General features: G+C 37.2%; 1 protein-coding gene across 5 annotated transcripts in view; it reads right to left on the bottom strand.

Moving 5' to 3' along the window:
• The window catches only part of LOC134538085 (GTPase-activating Rap/Ran-GAP domain-like protein 3), a 380,750-nt gene that overhangs the window by 36,615 nt on the left and 316,568 nt on the right, over positions 1-27,567 (bottom strand). For all 5 annotated transcript variants that reach the window (XM_063379094.1, XM_063379119.1, XM_063379112.1 and 2 more), the window contains 3 exons: positions 24,654-24,718; positions 19,713-19,779; positions 15,628-15,730 (listed from right to left, as the gene is read on the bottom strand). In XM_063379094.1, coding sequence (XP_063235164.1) covers positions 15,628-15,730; positions 19,713-19,779; positions 24,654-24,718 — 235 coding nt within the window. The remainder of the gene's footprint in view (positions 1-15,627; positions 15,731-19,712; positions 19,780-24,653; positions 24,719-27,567) is intronic.

The raw sequence follows: 27,567 nt of genomic DNA on the forward strand, positions 1-27,567 counted from the left end.
ATTACACCTGCTTATTGGCTAATGTCTCGTGACACCTGTTCTTTGGAGCGCTTGATTGTTCGATACTTATTTCATTGAGGGTTATTCTTTTGGCTCAGAGTCCTTCAAACAAACTATGGTCCAATCATCGAAGAAGCAAAAAGTAAAACGCATTTGTATTCTACCCTATAATGAAATGAAACAGCAAATTTTCCGGTCTCTAGTCATATATCACTCTGCGGTTTTTTATCGTTTTTTTTGTGAAAATAGTAAGCTGGTGAAACAGATTCCATTCTTTTATTTAAAGTAACAACTGTTCACAAAAAATATAATAAGCGATTTGGATAAGTAATACTTAACATAATGTGTGTGTATCTGACTGATGTGTATGTGTAAACACCTGCGAAATTGTGGTGAAATGTAGGAAACTACACTGCTAAAACAGGAAACGTCTGTCTTTAAAATGAGATGTAAAATATCACGTATTCTAGCGGAAAAATTGTTAAGAGATTTTTAAAATTAAATAATGGTTGAAACAAAAAATATTTAACTGACTGTTTAAATATAACATGACAACTTAACGAGTTTAATGACCTTAAGGATAGTAGTTTAAAGTGTATTCTACTTACTCGGGCAAAAGTCACCAATTCACTGGTAGCTGGCTTGTGTGACATTTTGACTGGGGTTCCTTATATCCTATGCATATTTCACTGAGGGTTTCTCATCTCCCACAGGCATCCACACAATGTGTAACCCAACCACATACGCAACACAAGGTGAACTCGCTGGAATAACAGACTGCCGTGAAAAAAAGCCACCAAAATTGTCTGCCTCTAGTTTGAGTGGTTTATTGGTTGGTTGCTCAGGTCGCTAGATAATGCTCAGTTATTTAAGACTAAGAGGCTTCCTTATTTATAGAGGGCTCCGGACTTCTCGAAACACTAGCTCAGTGCTAATAAAGTTCGGTGATTCCGGGGTTCTGGAGATGAACACGAGACCCTGACCACTTGTATATTCTTATCCACTAAAATAATCAAATAGATAATATTCGGAAATTAATTACATATTTCATTTAAAATTAAAAAAAATAATCTAATTTCCTTATCTGACTCTAAAAATTTAAAATATATGATTAACAAATCATAATTAACAATCATAATTCCTATCATCGTCCTATCCTAAACAGAATAACACAGATTGGAAGAAGTTAAATAGCAAACATGCATGAAATTATAGTTTAAATAATATCTTCGTTAAAGTTATAAACATATTTGAATTAATGAGTGCAAATAAAAATAAATGTATTAATTAAATTGTATATTTCAAATCACTCCTTTTTATCCATCAAAATAGCGATATTTCAATAAAAATGATTCAATTGTATTCATAAAAGTATGCAATCATTTCATCAATGTTTTTTATCACGTTAAACTATCGTCCGTAAACCGACTTTACAGACAACCAATTTTTTTTTTTTTTTAAATTTTGAAATTTAGATGTGTAAAATTTTTGTTGTACTAATTTATTTTGTATATCAAATTCCTATAAGAGGGGGCAATTATTATTAGTGAAAATATTTCGTCTGTGTTTCTTGATTGGCTTAGTTTCTTTAAGGTACATGTGTGTACTGTCAGAACACCAACCATAGTAAGTCAGTGCGTAAAAACACTGGTCCTGATTGGCTCAGTGAAATAAGGCAATGGAGTCTCTTGCAGACGGCTGCCAACTACAATTCCCGTTTTCATTACGTACAAGACTCGAACACAAACGCGTTTAGCTTTTAGTTGCTTCAGTGATGCAACCCTAGTTTGTCTGAAGGACTCTTAGCCAATGAATATCACTCAACGAAATAAGTATCGAATCACAAGCATTCCAGTTAACAGGTGTCAAAGTTATTAGCCAATGATCAGGTGCAATCTTCCCGGATGCATAGAATATCATGGAGTCTATCCTAGAGGTCATTGAAAACGTGAATTTTGTCCAGTCTCTACTCATAACTAGGGACACCTGTATTTCGCGGATACATTTAGTGTCAAGGTTTTCACATAACACTGTAGCTTTTTCTTAGAGTTACGGCAAATTGTGGGGTGCAGCATGATGGTATCCACATGCACATTGGCCCCGTCTCGTGCGATGAAACACCTCTAACCAGGGGTGGATCCAGTGATGAGTCTTTGGGGGAAGGGGGAAATGGTACTCTTCAGCTAATTACAAAAAAAAAAACATTACCAGATATGGAAGTCAGGAAAATATTTCCTAAAACATAGGACAATATTCACAAAATCCTGCTCATGGAAATCCGGGCATAAAATATCCAGTATAGAACAGACATATTGATGATACCAAATTTATCAACGTAATTCAAAATAAATAATCCAAAAAATAAAATATTATAAAACTACATTCATTATTTTTAATCAATTCAAATCATGTATAATGCAATACTTGGGCAAATAACTAAGTGTAATTTCAACTGAATCACCCAAAATATATTATTCACCCTTATTGCTTCGAAACCGGATAATTATTAAATATAGTTAACCTAGACATAATACAATACTGAAATAATTTCTTCAATGCATGGAGACCTCCCTCCTGCGAAATAAAATTTAATTAATAATATAAAACATGATATGTGGCTGTAAATCATTTTTCGTGACTCCTATAAAATGTATGAAAATGGAATAATGAGATAATCAAGCCAGTGGACTGAGTTATGTTTTGAATAATATTATAGCAATTAGAGAAGGCATACAAAAATAAAATTAATTACTGCATATTTGTTTGAGCTAAATTTATATAATCTAGCAATCTTTTTTTATGGTGAAAATATTCCAGTGACGAGGTTTGTATTACGTCAAAAATTACCCCTTAAATTTTACAACCGTGCGCTCTGCCAACGCGCTACCGAGAATATTGGAAACTAAGAAGGAGACAGTATTATCAAAAGTGTAATATCTTGTTTCTTTTGTATTTAAAAACATGCATCTAACAGCTCACAAATACATATGTAGTTTGCCGAAACAACACTCACTACCACGGTTCTGCTGCTTGTTTTCTTTTACAGCGCGCGAAGCAATATCGGACACTACAGTTACCAAGCAGTGTTGCCATCGTAATATTGAGAAATTCCTCGAAAAAAGCATAAAATTCCCATGTATGATTTATTCCACCATATACAGTAAAGTTACCAAGCGGTGTTGCCAATGTCATGTTGATATATTTCTTGAAAAAGACACATTTATTTTTTAATAATGATGTAAAACATTTTTTCAATATATCCTTTGTTACATGTATTAGTGTTGATATTAATAAACAAAATTCCATTTTTTTTTTCAAATTTCCCCCCTTTAATCCCCTTGAAACCGCCCCCGCCTCATAACCCACCACAGCGAATAACTATAAATGAAATAGTTACAGTGTTTTGTGAAATACCTTGATTCAAAATCTATTCGCAAAATATAGGTGTCCCCACTCATAAAGAGAGAGAAAATATTGACGCAGGAATATCAGTCTAACGGGAGTTCTTTTCTTCTCGCGACTAATGCCAGCACCTACTCATAACGAGTGTCATATTGGAGCACATTCCATTGGTCCAAAATATGCCAATACATGTATGAAAATAAAATTAAGTGCGGCGCGATATAAATCACGGGCACTTGTCTTAATTGAACGCCAAAATAACCGAAAATGACGGCTGGCGAGTGGTCGGCCTGAGCAGACTTCACCTTCGCCTCCGTCGGAAACACGTCTTAACAGTGCGCGTTTATCGTCGCCTAGTCTTTCGCGCCACGTGTTGGTTATTATTTATTCAGACACGATCCCTTTTCCCTTCCCCGCTCCTCTAACACACCTTAAGGCGCTATCGATTAGTCGCCTGGGAGTTTGCGATTCAACCACGCCCACGGAGACACTCATTTTGCCCCCCTCGGTAGCCCGGGATCCACACACCTCCAATCAGTCCCGTACATACTCCAAGTTCACCGCTAGCTTGGAAACTTCGCGGTCCAAATAATAAAAGACTGCATCTTTAGAGAACTCCAATATTTCTTACGATTTTAAAATTATTTTGAAGGTCGCTGTTCTAACTTAAAATACATTTCAGTTAAAACAGGGGGGGGGGGGGGGGGGAATTGAATTTAAGACGTGTTTTTGGATAACACATTGCAGGTTCCACAGTTTCCATGAGAAATTTCGTCAATGAAAAATAATGACTATGCAAACATACAGAAAACAAGCCATAGTCAGGCGATGTCATAACATTAAGAACCTAGGCAGCACAGAAAATCACGTTGAAGGAATCAGAAAAATATTACAGCACAGTTGGACACAGTGGGCTGACAACGAAAGTTGCAACAAGATCAGTAAATAAAGACAAAAATCGACCTTGGGGGAACCCAAGGTCGATTTTTTGTCTTTATTTACTGCTCTACTTGTAAATGTCTCGTCGTTGTAGGCCAACGTGCTCCATCAGTGCCGTAACTTTTTAATTTTACTAATTGATTCCACGGATTTTCTGTGCTGTTTAGGTTTATAACTTTTGACTTCGGCTGATTTTGGCTTGTTTTTTGTGTATTTCCACATTAACTAACCCCACCCCGGCCCAATTATTGATATTTTATGACATACAGTATAACCAGGTATGACGTATGTCCGAGAAAACATCCTCAATGCAGTAACCATTGAAAGAACGTAAAAAAAACGATAGAATGCAGATATTGAGGGTTTGTGACTCAGTCTCAGTGAGTCAAAAGTTTATATTTTTTTGTAAAGGAGGGGAAGGGGGTCACCTTCCCGTGCGTCGCGCTGCCACCGGGTGATGAATGGACGCAGAAGAAGTTAAATGGGAGACGGGGTTGTTTCCTTGGGGGTGGGAGGTGGGGTGAGGAACGTTCTACACGGTGCTTGTCGACTGCTGCTTTACCACTGCTGGAAGTCTTGCCGCGAAGCTGGCGCTTGCTCTATTCCCGCGCTACACGCAACAAGGGCTCAAGGGTAGGGACTGGAGAAATTCGCGGTTTCAATGATCTCTAGGATAGACTCCACGATCCTCTATGTGTTCGGGAATGTTACACCTGCACATTGGCTAATGACTCGCGACACCTGTTAACAACGATGCTTGTGACTCTATACTTCCTACATTGAGGATTATTCATTGGCTAAGTGTCTTTCAGACCAACTGTGGTCCAATTACTGAAGAAGCAAAATGTCAAACGCATTAGTATTCTAGCCTATCGCGCAAAGAAACCGTGAAATTTTACGGTTTCTACTCAAGGTGGATGTTACCCTGCAATCATGTTCTAAAAATAATAGTTAGTAGCTTGTATTTCGAATATAATAACTATAATTTTAATTAATGTCGTTGCAGAGTCCGGATGTTGAAAATGGTCTTGTTGAAGTCAGCATCCATGGCCTAGTGTAGTTGTTGAGCCAACTGCAGCGGCTTACTTAAAATAATTAGCTAATTTCCCCCGGCCTGTTCATTAATGGTGTTATAAATCATGGAAAAATGGTATGTTTTGTCAAGCCGATAACTGAGATGAATGTTTCAAACCGGGAATTACTACAAAAATACGTGAAAGTACGTTATGATCCTTCAAAGCTGCCTAATACATCAGCAGAAATTTGCCACCTATCTACTCGACGGCGAAAAATACAAACTCGGTTAGTCATTCACATGAAGTTTTTACTCCAGGTTATGAAATGTTTTAATTTGCTCACGTTGTTTTCTCTTTTTTTTCTGTGTGTTATTTTTTATTATTAAATGATTCATTAACAATATAACCTAACTACATCTTGCTTCCTCAGTTAAGTCCAAATTTGAATAATTTACAACTATTGTTAATCACCTTCGAAGACGGCTGCAACAAGGCAAGCCGAAACGCCGGGAAAACAATTGCCACTGATAATGAAGACGTGGCTTGGTTTCAAGAGTCAAGAATAAATTAGTAACGGACAGCGAATCCTTCAAAGGAATTATAAGTATTTTTTTTATTTAACTTATTAGTACTTCGCCTGTAAACATGAACTTGGACGACCAATCTCAATAACTCAATTTCTAGCGAGTAATGAGTAGCGAGTATGTTCGCGAAAAAGTGGCTCCACAGGCAAGTAGCTGGTAATATTTCTCTGGATCTCGAGACTTTGGGAAATAGGTTGCAAGGAAAATGTAGATTTGTATGCAGGAAGACGATGCAAACAATAATATTATTAATAAAAATGGCTCAAATTTCCCATAAGCTCAGCGAGGTTAATGGGCTTGCAAAATTCACTTTATTTTGTGGCACCAGGCTATACTCCACGCACTTGTACATAAAAAAACAAATGTCTTTAGTTCATTGGCTGCTGTCACATATTACCTTATGTCAGGATTGCATGCGGTTTTAATCATATATGGATTTTCGTTATTTTCTTATTGGTTACCTGTATCTCATTTCAAGAAAAATACCCACAAGCCTATGGAAATGTTAATCAAACGTTAAATGGTATTCATATTAGACGTTACCAAAATAATAACGAAGATTTGGCAGGTGTGTTCTTGTAAGAAGAGAGCCATCCCAGCGCATCTGTAATGAAGACACTAAAAATGGCGTGTAGACGTCACGCAGAACATCAATCGGCGATGCTAACATGAAAGTAAACAACGTGACTCTATAAGGTTAATGTTGCAAAATGTTTTTCATTCCTAAAAAGAACACTTTGCAGTAGTTACACTTTTTGCCTTCTGGAAACAATGATATTTAAGAGACTTAAGTCGAGAACAATTTTAAAAGTCACACATTGACCGTTTGTTTAAAATATGTTTTACGTAGATGTCAATCATGTCAATATCTTCAGAGGTTTTTGTGTTAATCCATTTTGGTGACAGGATGTATAAAATCATTACTTGAAGTTCCCTTTTATGCAGCATGAAGAAAAGTGCGTATGCCACACTGTCAAAACACTTCACGTTGAAATAAGAAATAAGACTGATTAGTGATTACAAATACCTAGAAATATTATTTAAAATGAGGATATCTTCCTAAATTTACTAGCACCGAGTAAACTTACTTTGAACGTTATTTCACAATAATCTATTTGACGTACCTATAAAATTAAAAAAACTTTTCAAGTACAGCAGAAACACTATTCTTCCTGCCAAGTGCCTGCTCACCCTATTTACGACAGAACTAAGAACTAGGAAGTAGGACCACGGCGTTGATTATACGACGATTCAGTTGTCTGTAACTACTGAAAAATCCTTCATTTGTTCAAGGCGCACACTTAAGTGGAACACCCGTAGTCGTGTTGTAATTTCTAACAGTGTAGTGAAAGCGCCCTTAGTGCTGTGTTGCTCGTGAGCCCCAGAGTATGAAAGATAACTCCAGAAAATACACGGAAGACATAAAAAAATTCAAATTAGTTTGGACGGGTCACGCGAAGCGAGGCCACGCAAGTGCGAAGATCATCAGACGGTTATTGTGAGATGGTCGTGATAGAGCAATGGTTTACGCATAAGGTACTAACACGATTTTTTTTAAATTTTGTTTAAAGCGACGTTAATGTCTCGGCACTTTACCACAGCATTTTTATTTTCAGCGATAAGTAGTGTACCTGATTATAGATGTTTGGCAATAACCATACCGGTCTTATTATGAAGCACTACATACAGCGTCAAAATATTAAACAGATACAATGTGTGTTAAAAATAAGTAAGGTATTCATTGACTGTACAATATAAAATAAAATTAGGTAAACATAACTAAAAAAAACTTTTTTCTTTGCAAGTTTTCGTGATATTTAACTTGTGAATATAAAGACAATTTACTCACACAAAATATATCGACGAATCTTGGCAAACTAACTATTATCATTCTTTATTTTAATAAAATTAAAGTAATTTCCCTTTTTCTGCTAGTAATAATTTTTATATTGGCACACTACAATCTAATTCAGTAAAACTAAAAATTAACACCTTATCACCTTATCACTTTGTGTAACATAATTTTGTCATAAAATAAAATAAAATTTGTGGTTCATAATGTCTTCGTCTGCAACTTAATATGTTAATACTTACTGTTATATTGGCTAAAAATAAGTACCAATGTTCATCGAAATTATTATTTTTCATGAAATTAATTAATTTAGTAAGATCTAGTACAATAAATTTTCGGTTACTTTAATTTATTCATAAAATGTTATGCTGAAGCTATATAGTTTTAACTGTTATAAATTAAATATATTTTTTACATTTGACTCGGTAGTTGATGCAAGAAATTATTTTTAATGGTCAAAGGAATACTTTATCTTTTGGGTTCCTGGTCTAAAAACTTCAATGAAAATCCACTCAATTTCAACATTAGTAGCTTGTTTCCCTTAAAGTGTACCCTTGTGTAAAGTAACACTTGTTTGTTTAACTTACGTACCAAACGCTAAGCAAAACTGAAATAGGGTGCCCAGCTGCACACTGTGAATTGAATTACGCAAGCCACGTTTCGAGTTTCTCGTGGTTTCACAGTTAATTCTAACGGCTGTGGTGGCTGACCTGTGTCCGCCAGCCGGAACTTGTAAACTCGCTTTCCGCTCTACACCCTCCCCCCTCCCAACAAAAAACTCTGACCAGCAGGGTTGGTCTCCCTTTTGGAAACTCCAAACTATTCTACTACTCGATCTGCTATCGCGACGGCATTGTGCAGCTAGACAACTGGTCTGCCTTAGCAATGTGTATTTAAAACGTTTGCCAATCTTAAAACACGTAGGCCTATGTAACAATTAAAACAAAAAAAAGTTATTTTTAAATGAAGAGTGAAACAAAAAATGGTTACGTTTATTTATTAATCAAATAATAATGTAATGTCCGCGCGTGAGGAATTATAATTCTTTGGCATCATTAAAATAGTTTTTAATTGCATGCAAATAATTAATTACATTAAAATAATAAAAGAGCTGGAAAAAGATAGTCAACACAGTCAATAAATATTCAGTATAAATTTGAAAAATTAAAATAATTAAATTTTGAGAATAATAAATATATATGATATAATTTGTACTCAATATTATAAGATTCTTAATTTTAAATATTTATTAGGCCTATTGATTATTAAATATTTTAAAAGTAAGTAAATAAATTTAATAATAAATTAAAAATAATTAATTTAAGTGGAATTATTTTTGAAATATTTATTATTTTCTTAATTTAATATTCACTTTTAATTTTTATCAAAAAAGTTTTCATTAAATTATTTCATTTATTTTTATAATTATTTATTATTTGAGCGGTTTAGCGGGCAGCTTCAACCTGTTAATTTTGTGTTATAGTGATGCGCCCGCATCTTAAAATTTCACTCTCATCATTTTTTCATAACGCGCCTAAAAAAGTAAAACTTCGAAAAAGTAAAAAAAAAAAACCTACCGCCGACTTTTGAACCACGGCCCTTCAGCATATTGACTGCGCAGTATAACCAGTGCTCTGACACAAGGTTACGAGCAAAGTATTTATTATATTCGATGTAATACGACAATAATGTGTTTTTTTAAACCTTGGAATTTACTCTTTACTATGACTATTTCAGTTTATCAAATAAATTCCATGGTAATTTCACCATCATAAAGTTTCATTTGGCACACCAATACGTTTAGTATGTCCCCTAATGTGGGTTTATGTTCATACACGTGGGTCCGCCATCTTTCTGTTAAAATGTCGTCACATGGTGCGCGCGCAGCTTCAACCTGTTAATTTTGTGTTACAGTGATGCGCGCGAATCTTAAAATTTCACTCTCATAATTTTTTTAAAACGCGCCCAAAGAAGAATAACTTCAAAAAGAATGAAAATAAATTATACATACGGGAACATGGAACATAACCCCACAAACACTCCCATTAAAACGGCCAGGAGACACTCCCTGCTAGCGAAAATGGTAACTTACAAGTAATCTAAGCTCGTTATACATACAGGAACATAACTGTACTTATAATAATACACTTGAACAAGGTTATAAACAGAATTTATATCTCTTACATTCACAATAAATAAATGTTTGTATTGAGATGGACAATAATTCATTATAAATCACTAAAGTTTATTATTTAAAAGCTATATATAATTTTTAAGGATTTGTTAAGCCTTTATTCGTCCTGTGAAAATTTCGTTACATGATGCGGTCACATCGTCAAAATTCAATCAACAATTTTTTTTAAATGCTTGAAAATAATTTTAACTTCAAAAATAGGCACGTACATACAAAAGTCAACTAATGTCGTTCATAGTATTAATTCCACTTAAAGTGAATCCATGGTAAAACACAATAAAAATTAACTACTACAATTACTGAAAGTCATAATAGAGCATATTTAAATAAAATTTCAAGTAAAAATATGTATGGCTAATTAAGCAATAAATTAATTATATAATATTTAATGACACATGGAAAAAATTGCTATAAAAATGACTCCTGATCAAAAATATTTAAGTTTGGTTAACCCTATAGGAAAATACATAAAAAATCTAATATTTTGAAACGGATCTGCTAAAACCTAAAAATTTCTCGGAAGATTGTAAATTATCAAGGGTTTAGTTGTGTTTGTACGATAAAGTGTGAGTAAAGATAACAAACAAAAATGTCGTAACGCGCGGCCCATAACACCCCACCCCCTTCCAGCCGGCGGGGAAGTGTCGTGCCGCTGGACCCCCCCCCCCCCCACCAGCCAGCAGGGAAGTGTCGTGTTGCGCGAACCCCTCGAGCCGGTGGGTAAGTGTCGTGCTGCGCGAACCCTCTCCAGCCGGCGGGGAAGTGTCGTGTTGCGTGAACCTACTCCAGCCGGCGGGGAAGTTTCGTGCTGCACGAACCCTCTCCATCCGGCGGGGATGTGTCGTGTTACGCTAACCCCTCGAGCCGGCGGGGAAGTGTCGTGCTGCGTGAACCATCTCCAGCCGGCGGGGAAGTGTCGTGCTGCACGAACCCTCTCCATCCGGCGGCAAAGTGTCGTGCGGCACGAACCCTCTCCAGCCGGCAGGGAAGTGTCGTGATGCGCGAACCCACTCCAGCCGGCGGGGAAGTGTCGTGCTGCACGAACCCTCTCCAGCCAGCGGGGAAGTGTCTTGCTGCGCGAACCCTCTCCAGCCGGCGGGGAAGTGTATTGCTACGCGAACCCTCTCCAGCCGGCGGGGAAGTGTCGTGATGCGCGAACCCACTCCAGCCGGCGGGGAAGTGTCGTGCTGCACGAACCCTCTCCATCCGGCGGCAAAGTGTCTTGCTGCGCGAACCCTCTCCAGCCGGCGGGAAATGGTCGTGCGGCACGAACCCTCTCCAGCCGGCAGGGAAGTGTCGTGATGCGCGAACCCACTCCAGCCGGCGGGGAATGGTCGTGCGGCACGAACCCTCTCCAGCCGGCGGGGAAGTGTCGTGATGCGCGAACCCACTCCAGCCAGCGGGGAAGTGTCTTGCTGCGCGAACCCTCTCCAGCCGGCGGCAAAGTGTCTTGCTGCGCGAACCCTCTCCAGCCGGCGGGGAAGTGTCGTGCTGCACGAACCCTCTCCATCCGGCGGCAAAGTGTCTTGCTGCGCGAACCCTCTCCAGCCGGCGGGAAATGGTCGTGCGGCACGAACCCTCTCCAGCCGGCAGGGAAGTGTCGTGATGCGCGAACCCACTCCAGCCGGCGGGGAAGTGTCGTGCTGCACGAACCCTCTCCAGCCAGCGGGGAAGTGTCTTGCTGCGCGAACCCTCTCCAGCCGGCGGGGAAGTGTATTGCTACGCGAACCCTCTCCAGCCGGCGGGGAAGTGTCGTGATGCGCGAACCCACTCCAGCGTGCGGGGAAGTTTCTTGCTGCGCGAACCCTCTCCAGCCGGCGGGGAATTGTCGTGCGGCACGAACCCTCTCCAGCCGGCGGGGAAGTGTCGTGCTGCGCGAACCCACTCCAGCCGGTGGGAAAGTGTCGTGCTGCGCGACCCGCTAACCTGCCGTTGCGGAAGTCGCCGAGTGTCTGGACGAAGGCCAGGTGCCCTGCATGTAGAGTTGTATGTCGTCTCCGACTAGGTATCGCGACTTGCCAATCCGTCCAGCTCGGACCACTACTGATAATCTGACCTTAACTTGCTTTTACTCTTTGACTGATTTAATTTAAGATTTTTCAAATCTAGTCGTTCGTTCCGTTACGCAAAGTAGTTAGTAATTTTTTTGAATGATTTGTTTCTTTACTTTAAGTTTGTTTTATTCTTACATTTAAATATAATATGCAAAGTTCAAAGAATAATTTTTGATTTATGTCGAATAATAATAATGTTTTTAAGTGTAAATAATACTTTACTATTAAACGCTTTTAAAGGAAACTATAATAAATTCTTATGTTTGAAGGGTAGGGGGAGTGAGTTCCGAGAAATCTTATGTGTCCATACATATGGAGGTGGGTATGTCAAAAATGGCTAAAATCATCCTTATGTAATTAATGAATGACCAATAACCAATGTCGAATTCAATGTGGAGTCTTTCTGTTTTTTTTTATTTTCCTTTAGAAGACATTTAGTAGTATGTAAATTTCTTGGTATAGAAATTCAGGGAGAACAACCAACCACAGTGTAAACAAGAAGCCATGGTAAACCGAGTGGCCGTGTTTAATTGCCTCTTGGTATACACTAGTCACGGACGTTGAGCTAATCGTGTTGTTCAATCGACGCGCTGACCGTCGAAATCTAATCAAGCCAGTTAGAGGATGTTAAGAAGTGCTTAGGCACGTACTTCGCTGGCGCGTGGCAGTCAGGTGTGCCAACCGAGTGAGTGGAATCTCTCTCGCCGTGCGTAGGTCGTGTCTGATACATCGACGCGGGAGTTCCAAGCTGTTGTTTACGGAACGTGTTCCACGCCAGCCCGCCCGATGTATGCAAATTTCGTTGTTTGCATAGCTCGGTAGTTCCACCCGCCTAGTTTCCCACCGGAAAGAAAAAAAACCCGTAAAATGGGTTCCATCGAGCGTGACGTAGGCTGGAATTATAATCATATTGCTCTTTTCGTACCCACAGACATTTTGCTTGCTTAGTGAATAGAAGCTTCAAACTGTTTATTTTGAAATGTGGAGTCACTGATATTTATATGTAAAATAATACAGCCCAAAAAATATATGTACTGTTGGACTTTCTCACAAACGAGCCAAAATGCCAATTTATTTGAGTAAAATTTCCAGCAATTTTAACAATGAGTTTGTCTATTCACCCCGAAGGCAAATATCATTTTCTTTCGATATTGGCTGTTGGCCTTTTCAACTAGCTGGTAATGAAAAAGACCTCAGAGTATATTATTATTAAATTATAAAGTAATGAGGAGATTGAAACAGAAATCTTTGTTTAGGGATCCGTCTGGTCAGGGGTGTATTTGTGTTGGTGAGTCGGAATGATAAGCGTGACGCTCGCTGGTGCTCTTAGCGCGGTATCGCCCCTAATAGCAAGTCTGTGGTATGGCGCGGAAGTCTTCTCGACATACACATGGCAACTTTTGGCAAAGTGAATTCAAGAAAGAAAAATAGCAGGTAATTATTTTACTGATGATTTTAGCACCATGTTATTCTTCAAAGAACCATTCAATAGCAGGTTGTGCAATATCCCGTCTAATCGAAGGAAGAAGAGAGGATCGTATCTCACACGAGCGGCAATGAATCAACTGTTAACTCAAATCTACCTTTTTTTTTTTATTGGCGCAGGGTTTCACGTGACGTGACGTTGCGCCGGAGCTGCAGGCGCTGGGTGGGTGGGGGGAATTGTGGTGGGTTCCGAACCACCAGGCGCATGTGAGCGAGGCCACGCCGCCAGGGTTGAGCCAGCGAAGCCACGCCCCACGAGTTCCTGACGCACTGGCGAAGTTTTGTATCCACCCATATTTGGCAATAGAGTTAGAGGGGTAATATCGGACAAAAAATAGATTCTGGTTTTCTCCACCAAATATATTTTGAAGGGAAGACGTTAAATATTATATATGTCTTTTTTTAATTTCAACCATAAAATATATATTTTTGGTCTGAGTTATTCCAAACTTTTTAAATTTAATCTCATTATGAAATTAAATAAATCCATTACTATGTTGGATGGAATTTTCGAAATTCATTTTTCAAACCATTCAATAACTGAACTCGCATTAATTCTATTTTCATAATGAAATTTAAGTTTAAGTTAACTTTTAAAAGTTATAATATACCATGTGCTTTTCACACAAAAAATTAGTTTTCATATAAAATTTAGGTTGAGGAGTGAAGAGGAATATAGCCTTCAGGCAGTCTCCAACAACGACCACGACCACTGGTCCTCTTCGATACAGCATCAGGCTGGTTCAGACGCTCAGTTGCAGGTTAGTCAAAGCCCTCCAGTTACAACTCACAGAGCCGTTTTACATATTCCTCGCTACATAATAAATGAAATGCATCTATTGTAACGAAATTTATGGGAAATAAAAACATTTTGATTGAAATTCTCATTTATAGTATCGTACAAGTATTAACACCGACCTGTGGTGCAAATATTTGTTATAAATTTTTAAGATAACGTTTTTTATAAATTATGTGATACGTCGTATCTTTTACTCTGTATTATTTGTAAATATAAAATAAAACTGTAATGTAGACGTTCTTGTTATATTAATATAATATACATATTTTCTAAACAGTTTTAGATTTCATATATACTAGTGTTACAATCACAATTTTATTTTAAATTTATTGTGTCTGTTATCTTGATGAAATTTAACACGATAAAAATATCCTATGTTGCAAAGTAACATTTGGGAAAAATTTATTACATATAAGGCAAGCGAAAAACGCACATGGCATTTGTTTTACACGCACCGCTCTTAAGTAACTTTGTTTCCTCTAGACTCATACAGTAATTAATTTTCATACGAACAGCTTTAAATTTTTTCCATGCATTTGTGAAGTGCACACAGGTAGATGACAAATTTTTTTAAAGTTTTCTTAGCTTGTGAAGTCAAGCAGCGTCAAACATAAAAAAGATTCCATAAACGTTTCAATCGACATTGCAGTCTTATTGACTCTTACTCTGATGATCGCGACTAAAAAGTCGACCTAAACATTGGGGAACTCTTCATTTTTGAAGTGGCTGAAAGCCACGAGCAAAGAAACTCCAGGAAATTATCGCGAAACCCTGCGAATTCTTACTGATAGAGGCAGGCCTTTTTTTCCTGAAAATATGTGAAAGCCTATTAGACTGCAACGAGGTACACCCGTTAAGGCTGTTTCTACCTTGTGATTGGCGGCCGTCTGCGAGAGAAGTAGTTGCCTTTTTTTCACCGAGCCACCCAGGACGCGTTTGCTTCCGCACTGGATGGCTGTGATTGGTGTTGTAACACTCCACATGCACCTGAAATACTCACCCAATCACGAACCATAAACTACGATAAAAAAATTTTTTAAATGATTCGTGAAAAGGGTAATTTTAATTTAAAACAAAACTTTGGGTACATACGCCATTGTAGGATTGTACTTTGTGTGTTTATGTTTACATTTTTTTAATTTATTTTTTTCTAGTTTGCAATCTTGAAATTTTTTTCTATGACAAACAGTGCAAAACTGTAAGGGTGTATACAAATAAAATAGTGTTGGTTGCTGCAGTGTTTTAACTCGGAATGTGCATGCCCCCGCACAAGGTACTCTCAGAGGCTGCGGCCTGGCTCACCGTTGCTCAGCATCTCGTCGTCGCTGTTCTGCCCGGGCCGCGCGTACAGCACGCCGAACTTGAAGTTGACGGATCCTTCCTGCTCCTCCAGCAGCAGCAGGTCCTGCAACACGAGTCCTCGGGAGCCTCTCGCAGGGCCAACACACACACAAACACACACAAACACACAAACACCACACACGAATACACTAACACACACACCTAAACAAACACACACAAACACATACACAAACACACACACCAAAACTCTAACACACACACACCTAAACAAACACACAAACACATACACACATAAAACACTTTTCTGTGCTTTTTTCAAAAGATTCCTTCCAACACTACAAGAAATATATTTCACTTTGAACAACACATCGTTTTGGTTATATTCTGCACGTAAGAAATACGTTTCTTCTAGATAATACCGAGTATTTCCTACTTAATTTGGGACATGTTTTTTTTTTTTTTTAAGTGAAACTTCTTTGCTGAGGGGCCTACAATTTTCAAGCATTACAAAATTCCGATCGCATGAGGGTAAAAGTTAGGTACGTGGGGGGGGGGGGGGAATCGGTAGAGAAGAAGAAGGGAGGGGATAGGAAGAAATGACGCATCGTATTTGCACACTTGCAAGCTTGCGCACTTGCAAACTTGCATGCTTGCATACTTGCATTCTTGCAAACTTGCACACTTACCTATTTGTATGCTAGCAAACTGCCACAGTTACATACTTACAAACTTGCACACTTGCGTAATTGTTAATCGCACATTCGCATACTTGCATAATTGGATACTGGCACACTTACATACTTGCGCAAAACCATAATTTAGCACTCGCATGCTCACATATATTTTTTTTATCTGCGACCTTAGCCAAAGAGGTTTATGTTTACTACTTATACATAATATTATAATAAGCCAGAAGTTTCATTTCTGTCGCACGTGTACTCCACGAACACACTATTTAAATTGATATTTAATTCAAATATATTTTTAAAACCCTGAAAACGTTAATCTAATATTCATAAATTTAACTTTATTTTGTCGCATCATGCTCACTATGCGCGCAGCTAATACTGGAAAGCTATTCAGGGAACGTTTTACAAATAACTTTTAACTATTTGAGGTACTGGGCCAATACAAAGCATAAATGTCCGGGTAAGAATACGGACCCAGTATAACTGCGAACAGAATTTTGTACTGATACAGTTTTTTTTCCCATACAGATGTAAAAATTAAAAAAAAAAAATATGTGATATTACATGTATATTTATATTTAATTAAACAACAAAATTACAGTTCAGAGCCGGTGCAAGTCAAGTGAGAGTGTCACGTAGGCTGTTTGTTACCCGAGCGGATTAGCTCAAGGGCTCCGGGCTCTAATCCCGGCAGCGAATTCATCATTAAACTATTGTAACACAGCAAAACTGTAAATATATTAGGCTTATGCAAATCCCAGAAAGATTACGAACCAGGCAAAAAATCCACAAAAACGTTTGTGTTACACATAATTTTTTTAACATTGAAGTACTAAGCGTTACATATATAGTAACATGGTACAATATCAATTCATCCCCGGTTTCTTAAACACAGTCATTTATGTACTGCGAGATTTTGTAACAACAAAACTGGCTGACGTTTTCAAAATAAAATTTTCAGCTATATGTGGTTATCTTGGCGAAATTTTGTCTCCATGACTCCTAAAGTTTCCTTGCTGACGACCACATTTTGCCAAGATACCAAAGTATACCTATACAGTTGTTTTAAAAAAATCATTAGCCAATAATGTTGCAAAATAAAAACTTTTGTAACACACAACAGACATGGCACCTTGCTAAGTGGGATTTGTAAAGCTCTTCAAACAACACACACACACACACACACACACACACACACACACACATATATATATATATATATATATATATATATATACACTCATTCATATATAACGTTGATAAACACCGACACCATTTGACCGATCATTATGAAAGTGGGCACCTCTGAGTATTTTAATGAAGAAGATTTGATGTTATCCATTTTGCTATAACTCGCCGCTAAATGACGCTGCTGCGCATCAACTTCTACACCGTTCAACCGATCGCCATGAAAATTAGCATATTGTAGTTTTTTCTGTCCTTAATCCTCAATAACAACAAATACTGATTGTGACGGTGATTAGTATTTGGTGAGTTTAAAATTGAATTCCATTTCAAACGTCTTATAGATTATAGATTAGATACAAACAATTTATTTTTAGATCTATAGAGGTAAATAAATAAACACTGGCAGTACAACGTCTGTCGGGTTTCCGTTGGTATGAATACATTATTATAGCTCATGTTGGGTTTTAGCCATACAAACATATAAATAGCTGGTGAGCTGAAGTTTCCTGGGTTCGATTCCCGATGTATCACTCGTGGAAGATTTCCATTGCTCGTTAATGGCTGGTTGCTATGTTGATTCTTCAACTGTACACCGCAGAATCACCATCGCAATAATGTTATAATTAATAATGCAAATAAATTATGCATACGAGAACACAGCCTAAATTATATAAATACACTTGAAAATAAACTTAAAAGCTTGAAATGTTTATAAATACAATTTAAAATACTAACATTCACAATATATACATGTTTTTTAATGATAATATTTAAAAGTACATATATAATTTTCATCTTTATGTAAATTTTTATTAACCCGTCGGATTTTGACGCATACTGCGCGGGAATCGTAAAAAATTCACTCTCATAATTTTGTCATAACGCGTTTAAAGAAGTATATCTTCAAACAATACATGTTGCAAACGGCACTTGGGAAAGAAAACGGTACAGACGAGTGCAATGGCGCTTAAAAGCGTTCCGTAGTCAGGAAATTGTAGTAAATCTGGAGCGGTTTGTAAACGGCACGTTAACCGCCAGGCGAGTCGGTACGAGCAGTTACGTCACGTCGACAACCAGGGCGTAAGGCGAGATCGAAGCAGTTGCGGCCGGGGTGGGAGCGCCCTGAGGAAAGATCGCCTGCTCGCAGCGACGTCCGCCACGTCTGCCGCGTCAGGAAAACCCGTGTCTCGACACCAGCCGCGACTCGAACGCGGATCCTTCGGTGCGAGGCGGGTGATCTTACTACTCGATCAGCCTCAACTCCGACAGCAAACAAGTGATCGGCCATCCTCGTGTTTGCCTCGGCGAGACGCGGTGAGAACCGCAACTGGGATCAGAACCATGTTTCTACCGAATGCGACTCGATCGTTTCGCCAATTTGTCACCTTTATCGGTAGTTAAAAGTGTTTGTTCTTATCTATTTTGTAACAAGTTTTTTTTTGTTCAAAATATATTCTGCTCAACTTTACATCTAGTTGCCAGGACATACTCCGTTTTTTAATGCAGTTATCACAATAATAAGATTATGTTTTTTAATACTAAAACCTTAACCATACAAATATATTTACTATTAAAATGTAATTCTTAAAAATTTATAATAACAAATACTGATTTTTAAAAGTAACATATATTTCCACTAAACTTATATCCGTTGGTAATTACTAAGATCATATTTAAGTCGTCTAATTTTTTCCTGCATAAATTGGCGCTAGAAATAACTTCTGTAACTTATTAATCGCATTATTTAAAAAAAATATTAAAAAGATTGTATTACCTTGAAACTTACTAAGCTAATACTATGAATTGTAAAAAAACAAATTCTAGCTTTTTAATATGTTTAGGTAAAAATACGTTGCATATTAATTATTACTATGACTATTTATTTTTTTTCACTAATACGTATTTAATTGAAGATTAGATAACAAAATTATGTATCTAAAATTATGATTTGAGTTTGAATGGAAGAAAATATGTCATGCTATTAATTATAATATTTTTTTAAATCTGTTATGATTAACTAAAATTTTAAATGTTACATTTAGCCAGATGGAAAGGCGAAGAAATTAAATTTATTAAGTAAATAAACTTCTAACTTTCATAATATAACAAAGAAAGGTCATCTCTGCACACTCTGGGAGGAAAATGTCGCCAAGCAGGAAGATTTAGTCGTCAGCGAAGCCATAAATCCAATAAACGTCCTCCCCTTACCTTTTGTATGTCCGGTGAAAAGATTTCCTTCGGTCCTTTCTCCAGTTTCTCCATATTGGGGAAATTGCTGTGTGCAACACAAAGAAACAGAAAAAAAAGTTAATAAAAAAGCTGCCAGAGGAAACACTTCATTGTATTCTTTTCACGTACAGGAACTTCTAAAAGGAGAAATACCAAATGTCATAAAGTACTGGGTGATACTTCGCGTGAAATGAACTTATATAAACTTGATTTCATATTTCATATAAAGGAGATAAAAGTATAAAATTAAAAAAAGTAACGGAACATTTTATTGATACGTTGTAAAAAGATAGTTTTATAAAATCTGAGGCTGACTAATCATAAAAGGCTTGGTTGTCTAAGAAAATAATTTTTAGGTGAAAAAAATGTTTATTGAAAATTTTTTTTTTTTTTACATACGCCATTACTACTTACACGGTATTGTATAGATACACCTCAATAATATATACAATAGATACACCTAGCAAAAATCAGCCGATGACTTATGTTTATCAATGACATACAACGTAACTAGCAATGGCGAATGTCCAAAACAATATTTTAAATTAATCTTCCCCATTGCAAGAATCGTTTATATAACATAACAAAAATGAAAAAAATCTAATATTTATGTTACTATTTCGATATATGTTATTAACAGATCAGTGTGATTTCGTTAACACAAATATTCCTGTAGCCTATTGGTAATGGGTACTGATGATTAATATAGAGCACATAAACCTCTGATAATTGGTGATTCTGCAGAGGTTCCCTATTGCCTTCTGCAGTGTGGAGGCGAAGGGCCAACACGACATCGGTACCAGGACTGCAAGGGAGAAATTCTCGGCCTCGCCGGGAATCAAACCCGGGAAACTTGGTCCATCGGTCAGTGTTCTATCCGCTGAGACATACGACTGAAGAATACGTCTTAATATCTTAACATTTACTATTTTGGATTGCATGTGTTTATTTGTTAAATAAATAATATTATCACTGTTAAAGTGATATTTTTGTTTTTGGAACACCATATCACTGTTATTATTTATGAAGCAAGACTAGTTTTTTCGTTGAAACGACGCCGCCTATATAATTCTGCAAGCAAGGTAACGTTAGCTTTATTTAAAGTGAGACACTACTCCAAATGTCGCAAGTTTCTTCAAGTAACGTGACCAGTAATTTGCTCGTTTGACATGGCACGAAGGAGTCTAGGCCAAATAAAGCAACCAGGGATTGAATTGGTCAAACAACACAATGCGAAGCCAAACGAAAGAAAAAATTGTTTCTATGAATGGCTGCATTTAACTCAAAAACGATTACTTTTCTAATAAGTGCGAGGCTGTGAAATTAAGTCAAAATGTGAAACAACTAATCATTTGTTAATTATGTTGCAGGTCTTTTTTTCGTGTTATGATTATCCTTACTTAAGTGGAAAAGTGCCAGCATGTGCGAGTTAATATTTCCAGCCCCTGGTTGAGCGACAACCCGCAAGACACAACTGTCCGTGGGAGAAACAGGCCCGCCACTGAAAAGGGGCATGAGGGGAAAAAAGGATGCGTTGTTCTGGACGAAAATTAAAAATCTGTGGTACCAGAAGATCCTTCGCATTATTAAAAACTCTGAACGACTGAAAACTTAATTGAAGAAAAACTGGAGCTTGGATTTAAAAGAGCAATTTTTTTTTTATAATTCTTAAATTGGAATTTATTTTGCGAATGATTAAATCACTGTGGGTTCTGAGCATCGTATAACATAAGAAGTGAACTTTTCGTTTTGAATATACGTCTCATCATATTTAAAAAGCGCAATTGAATTAAATATTTAACTTGAAATGCTGGTAAAATATCATATGAGATGAAAGAGCTAATCGGATTACTTTACTTCGTCAAAGCTGCTTGAAAGTTCGACATTTGTTGGGATTGGATGAAGATAACAGATGGGGTAAAACATGTAAATTTTAGCTCGACGAAAACATTTAAAAACCTAAAATTGTTTCCGTACCTTTCCTATGTAATAATGTCCTCCTCTTCAAAATACATCCCGTATAGCCACGACGTAACACAACATCTGAACTACAAGTATTGGGTCAGTGATTTCATACTATAAAAGAGCGGGATCTATTTTATCAAATTACCGAATCAGCAAACACTATTTGGATTTTTACCTATCATGAAATGAAACCAAGATTTTCTTCTGTCTATACCAATCACTAAAGTATTATATTAAATGCAATTATATAATTTTTATTTGTATGTAGTCTTTTTTCATACTGTTAAAATTTTGATGCATAGTGCGTGCGCGTCGTAGATATTTCATGATTTTTTCATAACACGCCTAAAAAGTAAAACTTCAAAAAGTTAAACTTAATAGTACATCTTACTAAAGACGCTTCAGTTTTTTATTTTCCGCATTCTGTTAGGTACGAATGTTTTCCATCTGTGTAAGCCGAGTTAAAAGGTTTCTAGTCCAATGACATACCCTTAAGGAACTTAAAGCCAATATATACGAATAACTGAAACGGGTCCTGTCATCAAAGAAGAGTATTTTTTTAATTTTATCGTGCAGTAGGCATGAATGAAAAGCGTGCGAGAAACATTTTTTTTTTTTTAATTTTGCATAGTCACGATTTTACTCCTGTAAGTCTAAGTCGTTGTGATCGTACTGGGTTAAAGACAAGCTTTGTTATAAATAATGCACCTAATTATAAAAGCAAATATTCAAATGTGTTTTTTTCAAAAAAAATTAAAATACGTAAAATTTAGCGCCATGCTTAATATTCCATATAAATGTTGATCAAAATACACAGGGTACACATTATGGAATAATCATTAACAGCCGTCAGCATACTATTGACCGATGCATGCAAGATTTTCAAATGCTATTTCAGATTTATTTTATACATAACTGTTGAAACTGGGAAAATGTATTCGAACCTAATCAAATAAGTAACTCGCAATATAATATGATCCTGGTTCGTCCATAGCGAGTTCACGCGCACAAATGCGAGATGTGCGCCGACCACAGGGAAACGCGGGCAATGAAATCGCCAGAGTTGATCGAATCAACTCTTCTGGTCACAGCGCGCTAGGTGTTACTGTTCATTCGTCCTGAAAACAGCGTTATTAGGTTATCAGATAACCAACTTACGCCCGGTGCCATCGCGAAAACACGGCGAAGTAAACACGGGAGGTGAAATTAACTTCCGATGAGATTACTGAACGACCCAGCTGGTGTTTAGAATTATTACGGTTTTCTTCTCAAAAACAGTACCAATGTTCTCGGCGCAGCGCGGTAAAAATCTGAGCACTGGCCTATATCAGGTGTAGATAAACGCATTAGCTCGTACCTGACCCATCACAAATTTAATATTCACATCACCCCACTAACTACTAACTATTCAACATTTAGATTAGTTCAAATTTGTTTTCAAACAATTAAAATCAATCCTATTCATGAAAAATTTCTTCATAAAATAATACATTGTATCATAAATTTATATTCCGAATTCCAATCCCAATGGATTAATCTACTTAGTCTGCCCTAAACTGTTAAAATTTAAGTTATTGTATACAGGGCTTTACACTACAGATAAGTCTTCACAGAGAGAAAGCTAATATAACTTCGACATTGCAATGGAATCCAAACCCACGAGGGGGCAATGACTCGTCGTTGATGAAATGAGTGACGTGAGTTGTTGAAATGAGTGGCACGAGTTGTTGGAATAAGTAACTCGAGATTTTGGAATGAGTGACGCGAGTTCTTGGAATGAGTGACGCGAGATTTTCGAATAAGTAAAGCGATTTTTTGGCATAGTAAAGCGAGTTTTTGGCATAGTGAAGCGAGTTTTCGGAATGAGCGTCGCGAGTTTTCGGAATGAGTGACGCGAGTTGTTGGAATGAAATCTAGCTTTTTGCGTCAGTGATCATGTCCAGCATAATTTCTTGAGTAAATGCATTTTAAAAGTGCCTTGCTTTTAGGAGTCACAATTTTGACATTACCAGATTATATTGCCTTTCTCAATAAGCCCTTGGCGAATCTCCACATGTGGGAAATGTGGCGGATGTTGCGATGAGCTGGTAGGTTATATCATTGTACTGATCTTTGAGAGGACCCGCGCTGGAATATCGCTCCATCCTCCCCTCCTCCGTGTATCTTCCAGAAAACAATTCACTCAAAATCTAGGGTGCTTCGTTACCAAAAAATATTACTTAAACATCCACCATTCTCTTGTATCCATCACGAATACATTTTGCATAGAAGATGCTAGAAACAAGCATGAGACTTTTAAAACGCTACCTCTCATGAATGGTTATTTCAGTTTCTATTTTGTAACCCCCGAAAAAAACCAGCATTTGAATGGTTGATTTTGCGAAAAGTTTGATAACATAATCTTCCACATTATTTGCGAATTTTGGATAAAGTTTTTTCCCTACAGTGATTTAAGTCTTTTCATAAGTTTTTATAAAATAAAGAATGAATCTTGATTATCACATAACAAAAGAAAAAAACCACACCAATGTTTGTTACAAATTTTAAAACGAAACCAACATTATCATACACACTGATCCAGTATACCTACTCTATGTCATGGCATTTATGAATTACCTAAATACAGGTGTGCTTTCCAGAAAATTTATGGTCATTTTTAAAATAGGAAGCTAACTTCAAGTTACACAATCATTATATAAAATTATATTATCTTATTTTTCTTTATTTGCAGAGAAACAAAAAATATATAGCTATAGGCTATTAATATTTGTAGGCCTATTGGAAAAAATATATCATTTTACACCACAGCATTAGCAATAAAAACTTTTGAGTGCCTCTTTGGTGTATTTAAACGTCATGGGCATATTATACAAAAATTAGGCAAAATTAAAGAGACAAAGGATGAAATTACTCAAAATTAAAAAAAATCATGCTTAATACAAACGTGATGCTTACCTTAATATCTGCTTTACAGTCATAGGTTTGTGTGGTGAATAAGGTAATGAGATCTTCTGTGCTCCCTGCAAACCAAAATAGGTATTAGTAGAGAAAATAACAATTATTGCTGCTCTTTAGGCTCATATCTGCTACAGCATATTCAATAGAATCTAATATTCTTTTTAATTACGAAACGTGTTTCCTCTCAAATAATCTAGCAAATAACTGTTCATAAGACATAAATGCATACGTTCAACTCTAACCAGTTGTTTGCCTTGGACATCAAATTAATAGAAGCATTATTTTTGATTTTTGTTAATAAGGTAAAGAAAAATAATAAATTATTAAATTTTTCAATTGCAGGGTTTTGACGTTGGTAAGGTGCGTAGTATTTTTTTGGTTGCTTTAATATTGTACTATATTTCACTTATTTTTTAGCTCTTTCGGAAACTACCCGCAAGAATTAACTGCCTGCATTTTTTATTACATTTTTTTGATATTGCTGCCACTTTATCGTTTATGTACGCAACAATGACACAATAAATAAAGAAACAAAAATTTAATTTTTTCTATCATAAAGAATTATCATTAAAGTAAATATATTATTTTGTAAACGATAGCAATTTCTCACTATAACAAGATAAATTTTAAAAATTATTTAAACTTTTAACTTAAAAAATTATATTTTTATCTAATAAACCCCATATGGTAATGCACATTAATAAACTTCCCTGTGCAGTTATATCAAAATCCTGATAAATAAGTAGAAAATTTAAGCATTTTTTCTCCCATGGCATCAACGTTATTTACAAATACAATCATTTTACTGGTAGTTAGTACTTGTTATTAGCTTAGTATGGTAGTTTTAATTTTGATGGTACCAAGGTTTTGCAGATATTTTGGAATAAGCCACAGCTAATAATATATATATTTATATATATTGGGTTTGGACGTTTATATGTTAATAATTTTTAATTACTTCTTGAAGTAAAATACATCAGTCACTGTATTATGAACACGTGGTTCACGCAATTGTAGCTTATCCAAATGAAAAAATTTCCGTATGATTCAGCAAAAAATTGTTGAAATAAAATATTTATTGCATTTTTAAGAATAGCTTGGTTTGAAAGGTAAGGTAACCATGATAAATTGTTTGCTCTGAACGGCTTCTGGCTGTCAGGTTTAAAAACGCATTTCTAAGAGAGAAAAAAAACATTAAATTCAACTTTATAATATATCTGTGTGATGGTTTAGAGTCAATGAAAAGTTTTTTGATGCCATCTGTTACAGGCAAAAATACGGAAGCAAGTGCATCTAGGATTTGTGGTCGGTTGATCAGCGCTCGGATCACTTGCCTTGCGTACGAATCCTGATCCGTTCAAATGATAAAAGTATTTTTTGTTCGCGAACGGTGACGTGAACATGGCGGACGTCTCCGTTAATCCAGGGCATCTTCGAGGTCAGCGCGTTCCCGTCGCTGCTCCAGATAACCGCATTACCTGCTCATCCGTTCTCTAACGGCCACTCCGTACAAGAGACAGTACATCATGAAGCCTAGAAACATGCAGACTGCAGGTAACTGTGTGGTCAATGACCAGGTGAGGTTCCTCACACGTATACATAAACAAAACCAATGTCTTTCCTTTCGTTCTACTGCTGTCACATTCTACCACCTTTCTTGATTGCATACGGTTGGATCATGTGCATGTTCGATATTTTCGTATTGTCTCTCTGTGTTTCAATGCGTGTCAAAGATCCACGAGCAAATGAAAAAGATATTCGCATGAGTAATTGTATTAACTGAATTAAGGCATGTCCCACAATAGCGAGATGCGTTCCGATGCCTTGCGGCGAGTGTTAGCCCATCATAGCTGTGACAAGTACCTACGACCAGCGTGAACATTGTGTACATCGATCATCGCATGAAACATATAGGCATTTCGTTAAACTTATATGCATTTAATTTAGCAGTTTACAGTGATGGAGAGTGCAGTCTAAAAAATAACGTAAACTTATTCAGATGGCCAGATTTCTGTTTTCATCTAAATATATATGAATATACATATATATAGTCTATATATGTATATATTAAAGACAGAATCGCAACTGTACCTCACCGAGCCAGTTATTGTATCCTGTGCGCGAACAATAGTGTTGTCCTGTCCTCACCAAGTCTGGGGTGGTAGCCGTTGGGTAAACAGTAGTGTTGTCCTGTAGCTCGCTGAGCCGGGTGTAGTAGCCGGTGCGCGAACATAAATGTTATCCTGTACCTCACCAAGCCTTGGGTGGTAGCCGGTGGGTGAACAGTAGTGTTGTCCTGTAGCTCGCTGAGCCGGGTGTAGTAGCCGGTGCGCGAACATAAATGTTATCCTGTACCTCACCAAGCCTTGGGTGGTAGCCGGTGGGTGAACAGTAGTGTTGTCCTGTAGCTCGCTGAGCCGGGTGTAGTAGCCGGTGCGCGAACATAAATGTTATCCTGTACCTCACCAAGCCTTGGGTGGTAGCCGGTGGGTGAACAGTAGTGTTGTCCTGTAGCTCGCTGAGCCGGGTGTAGTAGCCGGTGCGCGAACATAAATGTTATCCTGTACCTCACCAAGCCTTGGGTGGTAGCCGGTGGGTGAACAGTAGTGTTGTCCTGTAGCTCGCTGAGCCGGGTGTAGTAGCCGGTGCGCGAACATAAATGTTATCCTGTACCTCACCAAGCCTTGGGTGGTAGCCGGTGGGTGAACAGTAGTGTTGTCCTGTAGCTCGCTGAGCCGGGTGTAGTAGCCGGTGCGCGAACATAAATGTTATCCTGTACCTCACCAAGCCTTGGGTGGTAGCCGGTGGGTGAACAGTAGTGTTGTCCTGTAGCTCGCTGAGCCGGGTGTAGTAGCCGGTGCGCGAACATAAATGTTATCCTGTACCTCACCAAGCCTTGGGTGGTAGCCGG

Source organism: Bacillus rossius, chromosome 1, assembly GCF_032445375.1.
Source record: "Bacillus rossius redtenbacheri isolate Brsri chromosome 1, Brsri_v3, whole genome shotgun sequence".
In the NCBI taxonomy this organism is placed as follows: domain Eukaryota; kingdom Metazoa; phylum Arthropoda; class Insecta; order Phasmatodea; family Bacillidae; genus Bacillus; species Bacillus rossius.